The 21,635-nt window shown below is 34.6% G+C and overlaps 1 protein-coding gene across 4 annotated transcripts in view; it reads right to left on the bottom strand.

Moving 5' to 3' along the window:
* The window catches only part of TOR1AIP1 (torsin 1A interacting protein 1), a 32,661-nt gene that overhangs the window by 5,645 nt on the left and 5,381 nt on the right, over positions 1 to 21,635 (bottom strand). For all 4 annotated transcript variants that reach the window (XM_004461873.4, XM_004461874.4, XM_004461875.4 and 1 more), the window contains exons 3-9: positions 17,751 to 17,810; positions 16,756 to 16,800; positions 12,030 to 12,071; positions 11,163 to 11,249; positions 8,417 to 8,476; positions 6,662 to 6,703; positions 6,072 to 6,140 (exon numbers count right to left, since the gene is read on the bottom strand). In XM_004461873.4, coding sequence (XP_004461930.2) covers positions 6,072 to 6,140; positions 6,662 to 6,703; positions 8,417 to 8,476; positions 11,163 to 11,249; positions 12,030 to 12,071; positions 16,756 to 16,800; positions 17,751 to 17,810 — 405 coding nt within the window. The remainder of the gene's footprint in view (positions 1 to 6,071; positions 6,141 to 6,661; positions 6,704 to 8,416; positions 8,477 to 11,162; positions 11,250 to 12,029; positions 12,072 to 16,755; positions 16,801 to 17,750; positions 17,811 to 21,635) is intronic.

The following is a 21,635-nucleotide window of genomic DNA, read 5'->3' as shown; positions in this document are numbered from 1 at the left end:
GAGAAATAAAATAAAAAAAAAGAGTTCCCTGGGTTTGAACCATGGACCCCCCATGGTAGGCAGATGCTCTATCCGTTCAGTCAAGTCTGCTTCCCATAGTAGTTTTCATCTCGCTTATTGTGTTTTTCATTCACATAAGCTGTTAGCTGTTATTTTTCTCTCCAAGATTGGAAAATTTTTTGTGCTCACCCATTGTCTTCTTAATGTCTTTTATTTCTTTATCTATGTAGTATTTCAACTCCATGATTTGATTTAGGAGATTTGTATGACCCTCACTGATCAGCTGATTCAAGTCCTGTGTCTCATCTGGAGCTCTGATTTGTTCCTTTGAGTGATATCTTCCTTTTTCTTTGTCCATAAAGGCAGTGTGGATTTCTCTTCAGAAACCATGGAGGTAAAAAGGTAGTGGTATGATATAATTAAGATACTGAAAGAGAAAAACTGCCAGCTAAGAATTCTTTATCCAGAAAAAATAGTCCTTCAAATATGAGAGTGAATTTAAAATAGTCACAGATAAACAGAAACAAAGAGAGTTTGTAAACAAGGATCCAGCTCTGCAGAACACACTAAAGGGAGTTCTATAGTCAAAAAAAGAAAAGAGAAAGACTTGGAGGAGAGTGTAAATGTGAGACTTTTGGAAAGGATAACCAAAAGTATAAAAAGATGGACAAAAATAAGATATGACATATGAAAGCCAAAGGATAAAATGGCTGAAGCAATGGCCTTAACAATAATAACATTGAATATTAATGGATTGAACTCCCCAATCAAAACACATAGGCTGGGAAGTGGATTTAGCTCAATTGATAGAATGTCCACCTACCACATGGGTGGTCCAGGGTTCAAACCCAGGGCCTCTTGACCCTGTGATGAGCTGACCCACACACAGTGCTGATGCGTGCAAGGAGTGCTGTGCCAAGCAGGGATGTCCCTCATGTAGGGGAGCCCCCATGTGCAAGGAGTGTGCCCCATAAGGAGAGCTGCCCCATGCGAAAAAGTGCAGCCTGCCCAGGAGTGGTGCCACACACATGGAAGGCTGAAGAAGCAAGATGATGCAACAAAAAGAGACACAGACTCCCAGTGCCACTGACAAGAATACAAGTGGACACAGAAGAACATACAGCGAATGCACACAGAGAGCATACAACTGGGGGGGGGGGAGGGGGGAAGGGGAGAGAAATAAATTTAAAAATAAATAAAAAAAGAGAGCATTCTCTCACGAACTATAACAAATATACAATATTAATACATGTTGTTGATAATGGAGGGGTATGGAAAACAAAAACAAAACATAGGCTCAAAAATGGGTAAGAAAACGTGAGCCATCCATATGCTGTCTGCAGGAGACTTACCTTAGACCCAAGGATGAAAACTGACTGAAAGTGAAAGCTGGAAAAAAGATATTTCCCACAAAAAGTAACCAAAAGAGAGCAGGGGTAGCTATACTGGTGTCAGACAAAATAGACTTTAAATGCAAAAAAGTGTTAAGAGATGCAGAAGGCCATTTTATATTAATAAAAGGGACAAGTCACCAGGAAGGTCATAAATATCTATGCATCTAACCAAGGTTCCTGAAGACACATGAGGCAAGCTCTGGCAAAAATGAATGGAGAATTAGACGTCTCTACAATAATAGTTGGAGACTTTAATATGCCACTCAGATCAATAGATAAAACAACTAGACAGAAGATCAACAAGGAAACAGACTACTTGAACAATATGATAAATGAGTTGAACCTAACAAACATACATAGTATACTGTACCCCAAATCAGCAGGTTATACATTCTTCTCAAGTGCTCAAGGATTTTTCTCCAGGATAGACCACATGTTGGGCCACAACACAGTTCTTAGTAAATTTAAGATAGAAATTATATAAAGCAACTTCTTTGATCATAATGGAATGAAGCCAGAAATCAATAAAAGTTGGGAAAGGGAAAAATTTGAAAATATATGGAGGCTAAACAACATACTCCTAAACAATCAGTGGGTCAAAAAAGAAATTGCAAGAGAAATTAGTAAATCTATTGAGATGAATGAAAACAAGAACACAACTTATCAAAAGTTATAGGCTACAACAAAGGCAGCTCTGAAAGGGAAATTTATAGCCCTAAATGCCTATATTGAAAAAGAAGAGTGAAAATCAAAGATCCAACTTAACAAATGAAGAAACTAGAAAAAGAACAGCAAACCAATCCCAAAGCAAGCAGAAAGAAAGAAATAACAAAAATTAGAGCAAAATAAATAAAACTGAGAACAACAATACCAACACCAACAACACCAATACCACCACCAACAACACCCAATAGATCTGTATCATTGATTCATGTGTCTATCCTTCTGGCCATACCATATTATCAATGCAGCTACATAATGAGCCTGAAAATCAGATATGGTGATTCTTTTCACTTTACTTCTGTAAGAATCTGACTATTTGTATATGACATGATCCTATTAATATATTTAGAAAATCCTGAAGTATCTACAACAAAGCTCTTAGAACTAATAAATGATTTCAACAAAGTGGCAGCTAAATTTACAGAAATAGAAAAGTTAATTACCAAAATGTTTTTAAGGGAAAGGGGGCCCAAATGCCCAAAATCATCCTAAAAAAGAAGAGTAAAGTCAAAGGACTCATGCTTCCTGACCTTGAAGCAAATTATAAAGATATAGTGGTCAAAACAACATGGTATTGGCATAAAGACAGACACATTGATCAATGGAATTGAATTGAGAGTTCAGAAATAGACTGTCACCTCTTTGATCAATTAATTTTTGATAAGCCTATCAAGTCTACTTTTCTGGCAAAGAATAGTCTCTTCAACAAATGGTGCTGGGAGAACTGGATATCCATAATCAAAAGAATGAAAGAGGATCTCTACCTCACTCCCTATACAAGAATCAACTTAAAATGGATCAAGACCTAAACATAAAAGCCAGGACCATAAAACTCCTAGAAGATAATCTAGTGAAAGATCCACAAGACCTTGTAGTAAGTGGGGTCTCTTAAACCTTATATCCAAAGCATGAGCAACCAAAGAAAAAAATAGATAAATGGGATCTCTTCAATATTAAGCACTTTTGCACCTCAAAGGACTTTGTGAAGAGGGTAAAAAAGCAGCTCACTCAATGGGAGAAAATATTTGGAAATCACACATCCATCAAGGGTCAAATATCCATGACATACAAAGAGATGCTATAATTCAACAATAAAAAGACAAATGACCCAATTAAAAAATGGGCAAAAGACATCAATAGACTTTTTTTTAAAAGAAGAAATACAAGTGACAAAAAAACACATGGAAAAATGTTTAACATCACTGGCTATTAGGGAAATACAAATCATTTCACACCTACTAGAATGGCCACTATTAACAAAACAGAAAACTAAACGTGTTGAAGAGGATGTGGAGAGATAGGAATGCTTATTCACTGTTGGCAGTAATGTAGAATGGTTCAACTACTGTGGAGGACTGCTTGGTGGTACCTAAGGAAGTTAGATATAGATCTGCCATCTGACCTGGCAATACTGCTACTAGGTATATACATAAAAGAACTGAGAGCAGTAACACAAACAGACATCTGAACACTGATGTTCAGAGTAGCATTACACAAAATTGCCAAAAGATGGAAACAACTCAAGTGTCCATCAACAGATGAATGGATAAACAAACTATGGTATATACACACTACGGAATACTATGCAGCTGTAAGAAGAAATGTAGTTGTAAATCATGAGAACATGGAAGAACCTATAGGACATTACATTGAGTGAAGAAAGTTAGGCACAAAAGAACAAGTATTGTATGATTTCGTTATTATGAACTAAATATAATGAGCAAATGCATGGAGTTAATAGCTAGAATATAAATTACCCGAGAATAGAATGTGGTTACAGAATGGAAAGGTAAGGTTTAATCTGCAGAATTGGTAAAAAGTTGTTTGGAAATGTTTGGAAATGAATAGAAATGGTGAAAGCACATCATAGGATTTGTAATTAGTAGTGTGGAACATATGGGTATGATAGTGGTTTGCTTTTTGTTGTTTTTTATTTTTTTTTGAGTAATAAAAATGCTCTAACATTGATTGATGTGATGAATGTGCAACTCAGTGATTATACCAAATGCTGGTTGTACACTTTAGATAAATTATATGGTTTATGAACAAAAAATAATAAGGTGGGTTGGCGGAAAAATACACCAAATGTAAGATATGGGCTATAGTTAGTAGTAATATTTGACAATGCTCTTTCATAATTTTTTACAAATGTTTCACAGCAATGCAAGATGTTTGTGTTGGGGTGATGTATGGGAGCCCTGTATGATGTTATGCATGTTTGTTTTGTAAGGTCACAACTCTTACTGTATACTTATTGTTTATGTATGTATACTTGTTTATCATGTATGAATGATATACTTCAATAAATTGTTTTTAAAATGAAAATAAAGTTGTAATACTAAGAAAATATATTTTTAAGTGATCCTAGATTGAAAAGAAATCTATGATAAATCTGTTTGAAAATCACTATAGTTTTCCCCATTTCTACGGGAAATATTTTTTTGTTGTTCATTGATCTTATCCTCATGTGGTTAAAAGTCTAAAAATTGTTATCTGTACCTTAATATGCAAATTTCTCATATCTTATTTCTACGTAACTCTCAATACATTACCTGTACATGGTAGATGATTATCAACCAGTATAAATCTATTTAAACCATAATAAATATACTAGCTTATGACAAAGTAGGAATGTAAACAGATAAACTACCTAAGACTAATTATCCATTCAGCAAGGAAAAAGATCTATTTCTACATTCTAATCAGATCTTCAATATAATTTTATATCTTTTTCTATTGCATTTGCAGTGTCTCAGCAGAAATAAAAATTATACAAACATTTTCTAACAATGTGTATTACTTATCTTATTTGGCGTTCATTTATTTGATATTATTTAAAATATGTAGTTAAAAACTAAGAAATAACTAAGTCTCTGAGCTTTTCATAGTATATATAAAAAAACACATTTTTACTTTCAGGAGTAGCTCTCAGGTTTTTATTCAAAGTTAATTTTATTTTTGATTCTGGGTAAAAACATAATTCTAATAAGCTGCATTATTAATATTTGCTTTCCTAAGTATAATAGGACAGAAAGAGCAAACTATAAAAAGAAATGGTCTTCTAATAGCAGGTACATACAGAAATAGAAATGACAGTCAATAATAAGGAAAAGGCAAAAAGCTCAGTTTTAGACAGATGGAGATTAAATGTGGGTAAACTTCTCTGTCTGCTGATACTGGGAAAAATGAATTGTGATCACTACTACTTTAGTGATGTAAAAACAAAGCCACCAAGGTTATTCTGTTTAATTATAAAGTTAGTCATTTCATGAGCAAGAGCTCTTTTGGATTTTTATATTATCTAAATAAAAGGGGATACCTGATGACCTTAAGACCTCTTGTGGTTATATAACTAAAGAAGGGGAAGAGGTTAAGGGTCACCAAAGGGAGAGAATATGCATGATTTTCTTTAATACAGTTAAGGTTTAATGTGGACACATTTCTTCGTAAATTATGATAGGCAATGAGTTTAGAGTATGATTGCTTCATCAATCAATTTATAGTATTTCTTAAATTCTGTGCCATTTAATTCACCCTAAACCAAAATATAAAAGTACAATTTGTGGATTTCAGAGTTTATTACTTAAAATTATGGGTATGCAAAGGTGCTCCAAGTGATAGAGGTTATTTACATAAACAAAGTCTATAGCAATAAAAAACAGAAGAGCACAATTTCATTATCAGACACAAATTGTACTGCTGCAGGAACTGACAACTTGTCGAGACCCAACATCCACTGATTTTCTTATAACCACTATCTATCTTCTATATTCAATCCATCTCCTGCCAGTCCAAGGAAATAAATATTAATAAACCAGTAACCATAACTGTCCTTTATTAATAAAATCACAAACAACCAACATGCTTATCTGAGGAACTATTTTGATGTTAGATAATAAAGAAAAACTTAGCAAATAAATTATTTCAATAACAGGTAGAAATCTATCCACTTACTTTGCATCCTAGTCCTTTTTCTTGTGGTTTGTTCGACCCACTCTTGAGGATTTTTTTGATATCCTGAGCCTGAAGTAAATACACATATCAAAATGTCATTTCATATACTTAGAAAATTTATACCATACTCCAATATTATAAAGTAAATATATCAGAATGGCAAAATGAAGCGGGGTAGGAAAACAACAAAAGCAACAGATTCAGAAGTAAAAATTAATTCCAAAGGATCACACATGCAAGGAAAAATGATTTTCCACAACAAAACAGGTAGCAAATATCACCTGTAGATAAAACTATGTAGAAGTCCTTTGTTCTGGTCTATGAATGACTGAGTCCAATTAGTACTTCATCAGATATCAAAGTTATTTAAGAAGAAAAGAATTAACCATTTATTCTTACAAACATATTACTTATCGTAAAACAGTCCTAAGCACATTTCCATACCACAGAGCAAATATTACATATAGAACTAATGAGTCATGGATTGAGAGGCAGAGGTTAAAATGACAAAAACTCTATTAGAACATTTTGTTGCCAGAATAAGGCAGGATTAGAACAGTTGAGAAAAGAGTAGGGATTGACCCACTTACTCAGCATGGAAGGCTGCTTCTCATGAGCTATGAAGTTTCGACCTGAAAGTAAAACAGGGATAAAGTCATAGAATACTTGGGAATAAAAACAAAAAAGATATTGTACACACATTTTGCTTGTATACTTACTGATGGTATAATCCCTACCCAAATCAAACCCTTTTCTCTTTTACCAGTCCCAAATATATACAATAGATATATTTCTCCCTTTTCTAAATTTCAAAATGTTCAGAAATTGGATAATAATAAGAAATTAACTTGAGGATTAATGCCATCAAAATAATGGATAAAAATGTATTGATTTAAGTATTACAGTTGTACTTAATTCTCATATGCTATGTGGAAGGTACTATTATCCCTATTCTATATACGAGGAAACAGAAAATGACAGTTTGCCCAAGATTACATATCTAAAAGCAGTGGAGCTTAGATATAAACTTGTGCTGTTCAATTGCAGGATCCATAATCTTAATCACCTTAACACAATGCCTTCCTCATAAAGGGGACTGCAGATTGAACACTACATACTATATAAGCAAATCTGTGTATTAGCAAACATAGATACAAAGTGAAAGGTATTTGTGGTAGATTAAGACTGTATGTACCCCAGAAAATCATGTTCTGAAATCTGGTCCATTCCTGTGTGACTCTATTGTGGATGGGACCTTTTGATTAAGTTGCTTCAGTTAAGGCATGGCCCAGGGTAGGTTTTAATCCTCTTACTGGAATCCTTTATAAATGGGATGAATATGGGGAAAATACAGACAGAAACCCACAGAAGCTGAGAAAGAAAGCCATGGAAGCCAGAAGCTGAAAGCAACGAAACCTGAAAACAGGGAGAGACCAGCAGACACTACGATGTGTCTTGCCATGTGACAAAGGAGTCCAGGACTGCTGGTAGCCGGTCATCAGGGAGAAAGTATAGCCTGATGATGCCTTGATTTGGACATTTTTCTCAGCCTTGAATTGTAAGCTTGTAACCCAACAAATTTCCACTGTAAAAGCCAAACCACTTTTGCTATGTTGCTTTTGGTAGCCTAGCAGACTAAAACAGTGCTACTTGAAGTTCTGGGATATATTTAAAGGCAGTTGTAAAATGATACAGTAATGATGTTATATATCCATTGTAAAAATATGAAAAATACAGAAATGTATAGAGTAAAAGAAAAATGTCACCAATGATTCTAGCACCCTGAGCAAACCATTGTTAGCATTATTTTCCAGTCTTTTTGTGTTATATTTTCCCAACATTTTATTATGAAAATTTTCTAAGTTGTAATACTTTTATAGTAAATTCTTGTATACCATCTAGTTTACCATTAACTTTTTACTATTCTTATTTTATCACTATCATCTTTTCAAGCTTTTACAAAAGAGTTGAGATCATACTGCATATAAATTTTTATCCTTATTAGAATATGCCATTAAGTAGCCTCATATTAGAATATGCCATTAAGTAACACATTTACATAGGTTAAACTAAAAATAATCAACACATTTATACTGCAAACAAGGACACTCAACAAAACACAGAAAGCAGTGTTGGTGTTTGTTTTTCCTTCAAATTCAGGTTTGAATACAAACATGAATAACTCAAGGGGCTAATTCAAGGCACAGAGGGACACTGGATGTCTTTGTAGCATTCACTACACCTCCTTACATTAAATTGCAAAAGAGGATCTTCAAAAATAAGAAGAGCATTTGGCCATGTCCACAGGCAAGACCTGCAGGAGTGTAAATAAGGGTTTTACTTACTTTGTGATAACTGCCAAAGTGATTCTGAATATTGACTACTAGCTGATCTGGTGTTTTGATCTAAAAAAGAAAAAATAAATATACAATATACTTAACTTTTTAAACAACCACTTTACAAAAGAACAATGAGCACTTAATCAAAAGAGCAAAAATATTCAGATGAATCCCAAGGGAATTCAACACGGGTTTTCTAAAGAGTCATGTTGTATTTTAAAAATTAGCAAATTAATTATGTCTTTTCCCTAATCATTTTTTTTTCAGGAGGTACCAGGGATTGAACCTGGGACCTCAAACATGGAAGCAGGTACTCAATCACTAAGCTACACCCACTCCCTTCCCTAATCATTTTTTTAAAAGAAAAAAAGTGGTAAGATATGGAACATGGCATGAAGTAAGGGAGATAATGAAACTTTTGAGTTGAGGAACATTTTCAAAGTTTATAATGGAAGTGGGTGTAGTTCAGCGGTTGAGTGCCTGCTTCTCACGTACAATGTCTCAGGGCCAATCCCTAGTATATCCTAAAAAAAGCAAAATTAAAAATATATAGATAAAAGTGTACAATGAAGGATCTTCTTGAAATCATATCCATTTTTGCCTTAAATTTTTCTTCAAGTGGGCAATATTATATATTCTAGTCTAGTCATCTTAAACACTTTTTTCATATAAAAAGTGAAATTTATAACTAAATTTGTTTAGAAGAGATCAGATAGCTATTTTGAAAACAGAAGCATTTGATACAGAGTTGTAGTGCTTAAATATTTTTAATAGTGTACTCCTATAACAAAAAATTAAGCATCGACATCTGATAGATACACTTTCAACATAAACTACTGAAATTTATTTATTTTTTAGGAGGTACTGGGAATTCAACCCAGGACCTCACACATGAGAAGCAGGTGCTCAACCACTGAGCTATACCCACTCCCCCCAAAACAGACATTTTAAATGGATGAAATAAAAAAATGGAAGTCTAATATTTTCTTTCTGAATTCCAATGGCTCTTCTTATACTTCATTGGTGATGACTAGCCTAGAAGATAATCTGGAAGATTAGTATTAACTTTTTTTTTTTTGAGGTACTGGGGCCAGAAGTTGAACCCCGGACCTTATATGTGGGGAAGCTAGTGCTCAACCTCTGAGCTACAGTGGCTCCCCCAAGTTGGTTTTTTCATTTGTTTTGTTTTTAGGAGGGACCAGGAATAGAACCTGGGACCTTGTACATGGGAAGCAGGTGCTCGACCACTTGCACTACATCTGCTACCTTTAGAGCAACAGTATTCTTAATATGCTGAATCAACTCCTAGTACTTTAACAAGTTTTCTTCTGCGAGAGACTATACTCCAATAAGGTCAAGAATTTATTAGAATTCTACAGGATCAGAGTCTGGGGTTTATGTAGTTCTAAGCTTCTGCTGGTAGCAATAGCAGTACACTGTTGGCTTTATGAATGGTTTAATTAGCCTCTAATTTTTAGACCTTTCTGCATACATATATTAAAACTAATAATAGCACTTAATTTGAATGCTTACTATGTGCCCAGTACTTTATAAATGCTTTACATGTATGAATTAACTTTAACCTCACAACAACCCAGATGAGGAAACTGAGGAATATACAAAGTATATAACTCCTTAAGAGCACGTATCTACTAAATGGAGAATGGAAACTCAGGGATTCTGACTCGGGAGAGCCCATGTTCTTAACTATTGTGCTAGAATGTTCCATATTTCAGAATTTCTATATCATGAAAGAATGGTGAAGGAAGTGGATATGGCTCAAGCGACTGAGCTCCCGCCTATCACCCGGGAGGTCCCAGCTTCAGTTCCCAGTGCTTCCTGGAGACAATGAGCAAGACGGAGAGCTGACACAACAAGATGATGCAAAACAGAGACACAAAGAGGAAACACAATGAGAGGAACAACAAAAGCAGGGAGAGGAGGTGGTTCAAGCAATTAAGTGCCTCTCTCCCACTTGGGAGGTGCCAGGTTTGGTTGCTGGTGCCTCCTAAAGAGAAGACAAGCCAATACAGACAGCAGACAGCAAATGGACACAGAGAGCAGACAGCAAGTGAAAGTAATGAGGGATGGTGGGAATAAATAAATAAATGCGGAAATATGAGAGAGCTTGGAAGATATATAGAATACTGAATGTCTATAAACCAGTTTATGATGATGTGAAACATAGGGACTACAGAAATTCTCAAGAGATGATATAGAAAAGTCGGGAATTATTCTTCCACAGGGACTAAAATATAAAATATTTTTTATGGAGTTTACAAATTCATTTAGCATTCTCACGTATCATTTTGGTATTTACTCTCTTTAGATAGTTCTTTCCTTGAGTAAACTTTGAGAAAATTCATAGTAATCGGTAACTTATTATAAATGGTGTGAATTTGAACAATTCAGAGATAAAAGTAGCTATTTAAGTCTATTAAAACTTCCTAACAACTAGCCAACACTCCTGATAATATAGTGAGTCCCAATGCCAATGTGATCAGTTTCTCTGTAAAATTAAAACACAACACAAACTATTAAATAAACTCTTCTTTTGAGCACATCATGTTATTTTCTGCATTTATCAATGTAGGCCAAACCTTTTTTAAAAAAAGCATATTACTTCTTTTAAAGACATTTTTACAAAATATCTTAAAGTATTTTAGAAAGCAAATTTGCAGAAAACTTTCATATTTTAACTAAAAAGATAGTTCCTAAGGCAGGAAGGAGTCATAAATAAAGGAGTTATTACCTCTGGACTCAGTAGAATCCCTGGATCTGACCTTAACAGTAGTAACATCACTGTCAGAGCTGTCTTTGTCTTCTTCCTCAGTTTCTCCTAAAAAGAAGTAAAGAATATACTAACCTAATCTTTATTCTGATGTGTATCTGGATTTTTTTAAAAAAGTAATTTGACTTTAAAATGAAGCCTATTTAACTAACAGATAAAGAATTGCCATTTCTTTATTATGCTTACTATTTTGAATCATACGTCTAAATGTGTTATTTTCTGTTCTTCAGGCACAAATATTCAGAGTAATATAAAAAAACTAAGAGACTTCAATGACGAGTCAAAAATGAACAAATGAGCATTAAATAGTGAAAAAACTTAACCTTATTTGGGGGAAAAGCCACCCATTGTTGATGTGTAATTAAATTCAGACAAGATCAGTTTATCCAGGTTTGTGTGTGTGTGTATGTGAGGGTGTATATATGCAGATCCACAGCACTGTAGTATTCAGGTAACTCAGATTATGCTAGCCTTAAACATGAACTAAATTTTATCTGTCTACTATTCAAACATACTTTGGTTATGAAAATACGGAAAAGTGATCATTTTAATACTAAAATCAAAGGCTAGCACATACCAGAAATGAAAATATTTGTTTAAATTATTAACCCAAATAGATAAAGGATGAATTTAATGTATATAAAAACTATCAGCACACTATCTTATTTTCTTACTTTCTCACTCAACAGTTCAGATAAACATGAATCTGTTTTTCTGGAGAAAAAGACTATTTTCTGCTCTCATCTCATAAGTACCTATTAAAATTGCCTCTAAAGTAAGAAGAAAAAGGTTTAGAATATAATTGCATGATATGTAAAAAGAAAATACCTTCTTCGGAGAAATTGACCTTCTGTTGGACACTGGTGGCTTCTAGAAGAAAAAAGCATAAATATTTTATGTAACATCAAGGGCTAAAGCTTAAGAATAAATAAGACTACTTAATTTGGGGAAGTGAACATAAAGACACATTAAGTAAGCTTTTTCGTTGTTAAATCATAAAGAATCTATTATTTCTCCCTGGGCTATAGGTATGATATCAACTAGAATCAGAAATAAAGCATTTTTCCTTCAGCCACAGGTCTATTTGTACATTAAAATGTAAACTGTGTATGTGGAAAAAATTAAATTCTATGCTGACAAATATTCTAGTCTTTACATATTTACTATATTTTTATTCGCCTATTTGTCAGTCTCCCTTGAAAATTCTACCTGATGAACTAGTTATTTTAGTGCACAGTGTATTCAAGAGTGAGAGAGGTAAGAATGCTGCTTTCAGGGTCCAGCAGGTCCACACACATCATGGTTTCTGGGAGCAATAGAGAAGCTGAACAAAGATAAATTAGCAAAACAGAGCAAACATAAATGTTAAATGCAATATTTTTACAGATTCTCGGGCTACTCTGAACCTATTTTAGATAAAGGGAGACATACCCAAATAGAGGTATTGTACAATTGGGCAAAATATTGCTGAATGATCATATATAGAGAAGTAGCACAAATTAGACTCGAACAAAGCTGAGGAAATTATTTTCTTTCTAGATTTATCTCCATTGCTTTCAATTCTACTCGTCTTTTTTAAAAAGGAAAACAGTATTATGGAAGGCAACTGCCAACACTCCTTTTTGCCACATTTGCCAGACATTCCCTTCCTCCCTATTTCCCTTCCATTCTTTTGCTTTCTTTCTTTCCTTTCTCTCTATTTTCTAAATATTTGAGTAGGTTGCATACATACTGCTCCTTGAGCACTTAACAGTTGCACATACTTTTCCTAAGAACAAGGATATTCACTTAAGTAACTACCTTAAGTACAGTTATCAAGTTCAGGACATTTAACATTGATAAAATGCTTACAGTCTATACTCCAATTTTTTCATGTGACCTTCATATGTCCTTTTGGGCATTTCTCCCTCCATTATTAGATCCAGTCTAGGATCACATATTGCACTTACTTATCTCTTCAGTCTCTTTTAAATTGTGGAAACATATACACTACACAAACTTTCCCTTCTCAACTACTCCGAAGCACCATTCAGTGGCATTAATCACATTCACAATGTTGTGCTACCCTTACCACCCTCCATTAATTACAACTTTCCCACTGCCCCAAATAGAAACCATGCACCCATTATGTATTAACTTCCTATCTCCCCTACTTCCATCCTGTAAGCTGTGGTCTATTTTTTGTCTCTATGAATTCGCACATTCCAGCTATTTCATATAAGTGGAATCATATAAATATCTGTCCCTTTGTGTCTGACTTCAGTTCAACATGACTCTAAGGTTCATCTATGTAATGGCATATATCAGAACTTCATTCCTTTTTAAGGTTGAGTAATAATTATTCCATTGTATTTATGTACTACATTTTGTTTATCCATTCATCTGCTGACAGACATTTGTTAGGGTTGCTTCCACCTTTTGGCCACTATGAATGTTGTTTGTTATTAACATTGGTGTACAGATATCTGTCTAAATTTCTGCTTTCAAATCTTTTCGGTATATACCTAAAAGTGGGATTGCCAGATCATATGGTAATATTATTCTTAACTTTCTGATGAAATGCCAAACTGTTTCTACAGTAGTTGCACCATTTTACATTCCCACCAACAATGAAAGGGTGTGCCTATTTCTCCACATTCTATTTGTTATTTTCCTTTTTAAAAAATTTTATAGTAATCATTCAAAATTCAACAAGTGCCATCTCCTCCATAACCTCTTCGTTCTTTCCTGCAGAGCAAGTCACATGTATTCCAGGCTCCCACATACATATAGCACTCTTTTAGTACTTACCATATTAGAATGATTTCTTAAATTATTTTTCTTTTCCATTAGAAAAGGTAGAGGAAAAACAAACCTTATGGCTCTTAATGTTTCTAGCAGTTAGGTCACTGACATACAGAAGACTGTTCAATAAACAGAAAGATTTTTTTTTAGGAGGTACCAGGGATTGAGCCAAGACCTCATACATGTGAAGCGGCACTCAACCACTGAGCTGCATCCACTCCCCTGAAGAGATTTTATGATCACAGAATTAAAGCTTTTGCTAGTATTTCTCATACTATGATAAACAACATTACTTAGCAACTTAAGAAAATAGTCTGAAACTAGTGCTCAATAATTAGATTTCCTTTCAGGTTTTAAATAACCCATCTGCCTTCTTCTTCTTAACTTAAGCTGAGACTTTTCAGATAAATATTTAAATAAATTTGATGATGAATCAGCAGCATCTATGACTACACAAGTTTTAATTTCATTTCCCTCTTTTATTCGGCTTCCTTTATTTTAAACTTCTTGGCTCCACATGTGCAAAGTAGAAGGATTAAAACAGAGTGGGAAAAAAAAGTCTTACTCTTCCCAATGCTTGTGTAGTGACTTTGAGAAATAAAAATACTATTTGGAGCCAAAATATCCTTAATAAAGAAAAGTTAATACCATGGTGTTAAGGAGGTTTCACTTTTCCAACACCCTCAACCAATTAGGGAAAAGCACTTTCAGAAGTCTTAGATCTTAATATTTGTTATAAAAATAGTGTTTGTTATAATTATCTCCTCTGGTAGAGTCCAACCACTAATTGTATCACATTCTGTTCACTTTCTTTTGATGGCCACGTTTTGTTTTTGTTTTTAGGATATACTGAGGATTGAACTTGGGACCTTGTATATGGGAAGCGGGCATTTAATCATTGAGCTACACTCCCCTTTGGACACAGTTTTTAAAAGGAAAACATAAAATTTCAAGTATATCCCAGACTGTAAGAGACACAAAATTTCCCAGATATTTTGAAAGTCAGGTAAAAAAGTCAACCCGGGACCTTGTATGTGGGCATCTATTTTTTAACTATAGACTTTTCCTATTTCTAGAGCTTAATGGATGTGCTCCATGTGAAGAGTGAAGAGTACTCAAGAAAACAAATTCTACTTATTTTGTGTTACTGTCTGGGGACAAAGATATGAAGATATTATAAATGAGACTATCATGCCTTTTCAAAGAAAAGAAGGGATAGAATATGGGAATCATTAAGTATGGTATTTCATTTGTGTCCACTCTTCTTGTGCTGCTAGTACAATCTGGTGTGGAGTGCTGTAATAAATATTTGTCCAGGTAAGTATAACTCTGAAATTCCTCTTAGAAGAAATGAATATTTTTTAGTGTTTGGATGATTTCCTGTCTTTATTATTGCCATTGGTATAAATCAGGGGAACAAACTTTTTCCATTAAGAGCCAAAGAGTAAAATATATTTTAAACTTTGTGGACCACATGAAGTCTCTGTAATGTAATGCTTGTAATTTTAAATAACCCTTAAAATGTAAAAAAAAAAAAAAAAAAGGTCCAGGTTTTATCTGGAAGATATAGTTTGCTGAGCCCTGGCGTAGATATCTTTAAGCATGTTACTTTCAAGACTATTCAATTTCAATCATGTTTAAGAATAGAGTGGGAGTGGGCAGCAGGAAGGAGTGAGTAAAGAATAGTTAGGGATATCACCACTGTTCAAGTTCCATGCTAGGCCATTTCACATATTTCAAGATATACTAGCATTACTATAAAAGAAATAAGAAGGTGCCATTCTCTGTATTAGTCTCACAGAAATCTTACTTAAAATGGAAGGCACTAAACAAGAGTTTTTATTATAAACTACATATAAAAATTATTTCTAAATCTAGCATTCAAATAAGATGATTGGATTATTTCAGATCAAAGTTCTTTTCCAGTGAAGAGTCTATGACTTGGAGAGCCAGTGTAGCTCAGTGACTGAGCACCTGCTTCTCATGTATGAGGTCCTGAGTTTAATTCCCACTACCTTCTAAAAAAAAAAAAAGTCTGTGACTTAAAAACTTTTTAAAAAATGGTTTTAAATAGAGAACTCGAGAAACTGTGGTATATAAAAGGACAGATGATAAACTGCATGCTGCAAGGATTATTTTCAGGACCTAAACACTATAAATCCATTAGTCTCTAAAGAAACTGGCCTGAGCATAAATGAAAGATGAATTTAATAGAGGAAGTTGCAACTCTTCACTAAAAAAAAAAAAAAAAGACACTTCCTTCTTTTTTACTCATCTCCAAATTTAGAAAAGAAATGAAACTTAAAAACCAACTCCAACCACAATCAAGGTAGATTCACTTAGAGACCTAGGCTCTGGTAGCCCACGTCCTACACAAAGGCAGGTACTGAAAAGAATGTAAACCAGTTCAACAAACATGGCATTGCACATTGGACTATGAAAAACAGCTGAAATTCAGTGTAAATCAAGAAAAACTTTAATTTCTAAGTTAATATCCTCTTGCTCTCAGTTGTGTGAATTTAACCAAGGCTAATGAAAACTAAAACATATTGTTACTACATGTTCTCATATGAATTTAGCAATAATGTAACTAAAAAGACATAATAAAAAACAATGTTATAAAAAAAGGTCATGGTCATAGGGACAGTGTCTCACATGCTGAGATAATGAACAAAATAATAATCTCAAACCTGTGATGAAATATGTGTATTATTATATTCTACCAAAAATCAGAACCCACAAAGAGAGCCTATAAGAATTATAAACAAACCTAATTCACTCATTTCAGTACTTCCATTTGTTTTGTATGCCAAATCTGCAAGAGAGATAGCAAGAAAATGATTAGGGCTGAAAAGGAAATGAATTATACGGTCCTTTATCACAACTCACCCTTAATATTTTAATAGCACTTCATTTTTATACTTTAAAGGTTAGTCACCTATCTATTTTAAATTCATTTTTATACTTTAAAGGTTAGTCACCTATCTATTTTAAAGACTCACTAAGATTTTTTTCTTAAAGGGAATGACTAATGAGCAGTAGAAACAGAATGAAAGGATAAATAAGTTTCTGTTTAGTTCCCATCATAAAACATCCTTAAAGGCCAATAAACACTGAAAATGAAATGGAAGCAGATCACTTGGAATGAGCTTACTAGTTTTCTTTCATGGCTATGCAATCAATTTAATGGTAACACTTCTAAAGGTACAGTCAAAAAGAAATGTAATTGAGGTAGGGAAATTTTATAGTCTTGAGCCGTAAATCTTCAGTCTTGAATTTTTTAATTAGTACTATACTGAAAAGAATAAAACATTTCTCACCTTAGCTTAAAATCATCATGCTAACAAATATAACCATAGCAAAATAGAGAAACAATCTCTTAAAAAGGATGAGGAAGCTCTCCTATCAGAAATCTTTCTGATACAGAAAGATCTCTCAATATATGTTAAGTAAAAAAAAAAAATACAAAAGAAGGTACATAAAAGAGTGTTTTTCATGCTGAAATGCTGTGAAAAGGAAAAGATAATTTATACACAGATTTCCCTTTATCTCCATAAAACATCTCTTGAAAACTAACTACCCTAAGAAACTGATAACATTAGTTGCTTCTGATGAAGACATGGAAGCTAAGGGACAAAGGTGGCAGGGAGACTTTTCATTGCTATTTATGTAACTTTTGAATTTTGAACTATACATGTACTATCTTATTTAAAATAAATTCATATTTATACAAATGTTAAGCCAATAGAAAAAATAATCTCTTACCAGATCTTGAGCTTCTTAGAGGAGGTCTACACAAGCTGACTACAGGATCTTCACTCACCACTAATATAGGGAAAGAAAAAAATATAAAATAATATAAGATGATAAACATACTAACTTTACTTTATAATCATCCCTTTGTTCATTCAACATAGGTTTACCGACCTTTTCATTATGCTAGGTGTGGAAATACAATAGGGAACAAGGGACAAGTTTTCTACCATACAAACTATATGGGCTAGTTGTAGAAATTTGCAATTTTTTTCTGCAGACCATGCTCATATACAATGAAAGGAAATGTCAAGTGAAATTCTTCCAAATTTCTCAATTAAGAACCATATTCTGTAACATACCACAACTCTCTTCCATTTGCAATTAACACTCATTGTGGATTATTAACGACATATTTTTATTTTAGGGTTAACTGCCAGAGAGTTAATACATAGCATCCCTCCAACTATTTAACTTTGTGTGTGTTCAGGAAATGCAAACTCTAATTTTAAATAAGATGCTAATATTAGCCTAAAAAGCCATGTATAAAGGTGTATTTTTCCAAAAAAAAAAAAACCCCTCACACAACATATTCCCAAACCAAATACATATCTAAATCTAAATTATCTTATGTCTTGTTTCATTCACTGCTGTAGAAAAGCATTGCATTTAGGCTCTGCATGAGAACTGCAAAGACCACATTCTGAGCTGGCTATCACTAGGCCCCTTCAATCTACTAACTCCCCATGTTTATTTTCACAAAATGACTTAACCCATCTTTCCCTATAATAGTTATATATAGAATTTAAATATGATAGTGAAGGTAAAATTTTATCATTACTCCTCCCATTATTATACCTACCTTCTTTTTCACCTCTGTATTCCTACCCTTTTCAAATTTAATTAAACCAAAAGCTCAAAATCAGTCTTTTAAAAGATTTTTTTCTTTTTGTCAAGATTTCTTTATTATTTATTTCTCTTCCCTTCCCCTCACCCCCCCCCCCCCCGCAGTTGTCTGCTCTCTGTGTCCATTCGCTGTGTGTTCTTCTGTGTCTGCTTGTGTCAGCGGTGCCTGGAATCTGTGTCTCATTTCCTTGCAGTCATCCTGCTGCGTCAGCTCTCTGTGTGGGCGGTGCCATTCCTGGGCAGGCTGCACTTTCTTTTGTGCTAGGCGGCTCTCCTTACGGGGCGCACTCCTTGCACGTGGGGTTCCCCTATGCGGGGGACATCCCTGTGTGGCACAGCACTCCTTGTGCGCATCAGCACTGAGCATGGCCCAGCTCCACATGGGTCAAGGAGACCCGGGGTTTGAAGCACAGACCTCCCATATGGTAGGCGGACGCCCATCCATTCGGCCAAGTCTGCTTCCCCAAAATCAATCTTTTAACGCTATTTTGTTTTTTAAAAGTTAGTCTGGGGAAGAGGATTTGGATCAATGAATAGAGCATCCGCCTACCATATGGGAGATCCAGGGTTCAAACCCAGGACCTCCTGACTCATGTGGTGAGCTGGCCCACACGCAGTGCTGATGCATGCAAGGAGTGCCGTGCCACGCAGGGGTGTCCCTTGTGTAGGGGAGCCCCATGCGCAAGGAATGCGCCCTGCGAGGAGAGCTGACCGGTGAAAAAAAATTGCATCCTGCCCAGGAGTGGCACCGCACACACAGAAAGCTGATGCAGCAAGATGATGCAATGAAAAAAGAGACACAGATTCCCAATGCTGCTGACAAGAATACAAGCGGACACAGAAGAATGTCACACAGCAAACGGACACAGAGAGCAGATAACTGGGGTGGGTGCAGGGGGAAGGAGAGAGAAATAAAAAAATAAATCTCAAAAAAAGTTAGTCTGTAGGCATCAATACTACTTCAATTCCCATCTTTTCATTTAAGAAGCATTTACTGTACACTCTATCATATACATAGCCCTATTTAAGGAACTCGGAGGAGACCAAAAATTGGAAATAACTAATTCCAGTCCTTTCAAGGTATGAGAGAATAAAATACCAAGTACCTTTCTTTGGTAGTAGTCTACAAGATAACAAATATCTGGAAAATGAATGAATGCTGCAGCTAAAGAACCAAAAGTTTTAAATAAAATAGCAGACATTCAAAAGTATTTGTCATGGGGAAGCAGACTTGGCCCAACGGATAGGGCATCCGCCTACCATATGGGAGGTCCATGGTTCAAACCCCCGGCCTCCTTGACTGGTGTGGAGCTGGCCCATGTGCAGTGCTGATGCGCACAAGGAGTGCCACGCAGGGGTGTCCCCTGCGTAGGGGAGCCCCACGCGCAAGGAGTGTGCCCCGTAAGGAGAGTCACTCAGCACAAAAGAAAGTGCAGCCTGCCCAAGAATGGTGCCACACACATGGAGAGCTGACACAAGATGACGCAACAAAAAGAAACACAGATTCCCAGTGCCGCTGGTAAGGATAGAACAGTCACCGAAGAACGCATAGTGAATGAACACAGAGAGCAGACAACTGGGCGGAAGGGGAGAGAAATAAATAAATAAATAAATCTTTTTTTAAAATTTTATTTTAAAGTATTTGTTATGGAGCTGGTGTAGGTCAGTGGTTGAGCAAATGCTTCTCATGTACAAGATTCCCAGGTTCAATCCCTGGTACCTCCTCAAAGTAAACACACAGCAGTTATCCATGATTATTTAGCTAGAAACCCACAATTGTTGGAGCAAAATATGCAGTGAAAAACATGAGTTAGGAGTATGCCAAGTACTAGATTTAGTATGATTTTTAAAAGCATCTTTTAGAGGAGAAGAACCCCAAGTACCTCAAATCGCCCAAAGATGTGTATGACCTTATTTCTAGTTATACTGTGTGCACAGTGAATCACTGATATATTCCAGGCAGCCAATACTAGGGTTCCATTCAATCTGTCATTTATATTGGGGAATTTTTTTCAAACTTCATTTCCAATTATAGCATAAGCTTCTAGAGGAAAAGGATATGCTTAAGCAAAATTTTATTACCTTTGCATCTCTTATTAAAGTGCCATAAGAAAAAAATTACCTTCTATCTGTAAATTTTACTGTTTACAAAAGTGATTTTGCTTGTACTATCTCACTTTTACAGGGAACATGTGAGTTAGGCAGGGCAGATAATATAAAGGACCACAGGCTCGAGGTAGGTGGTGAATTATGTAATTATGTACCTCATAAGTAGTTCTATACAAATTTCAAAAGACTATTCAAGATAGTCTATCATACAATATTTTTATAAATGATTAACAGGATGGTATTCCAATAGTTTTCCTTATCACAACTTACTTCACTCCATAATTTTTATAATTTACTCTAGATTTAAAAACTTAAGATATTTTTGCTTCTTCAGGTTTAAGAGACCTGGATAAAATTAAATCCATTGTAAATAAAATTTGAAGATTATGGTTTTTCCAAATGGCCTGGAAAATCTGATTATAGCATCCATTACTCAAAACATTTTTCTAAGGAATTTCTGAGGAATAAAGCATAAAAGTGTGTTTATTTGCAATTGAACCTGAACCAGAAGAACCTTAATCTAAACTGAGAATAGTTCAAATTATCAATCATAATTTTATTAGAAGGGATGGATGAAGAAATAGGACCTAACACATACACACACAATTAGTGATGATTCAGTAGCTACAGACATTTATTGTGGAACTTTCCTAATATTCCAAAAAGAAAATTTAAAATAAATGGAACTAAAAATCAAAATATACTAAGCATTAACAACTTAGCTGAACTTAATCTTTCCCCCTACTTTTCAAAGTGTTTTAAACAGTTTTTAAAACTTAGGGACTATTAAATGAGCTTTCTCCCATGTTTCAGGGATTCTGATACAATTTTTAAAAATACTTTAACATTTCTGAAATTGTGATGCATCTCACAATCGATCAC

This window comes from Dasypus novemcinctus, chromosome 13, assembly GCF_030445035.2.
Source record: "Dasypus novemcinctus isolate mDasNov1 chromosome 13, mDasNov1.1.hap2, whole genome shotgun sequence".
In the NCBI taxonomy this organism is placed as follows: domain Eukaryota; kingdom Metazoa; phylum Chordata; class Mammalia; order Cingulata; family Dasypodidae; genus Dasypus; species Dasypus novemcinctus.
The sequence above is the reverse complement of the archived record's forward strand: the minus strand, read 5'-3'. Positions and strand labels throughout refer to the sequence as shown.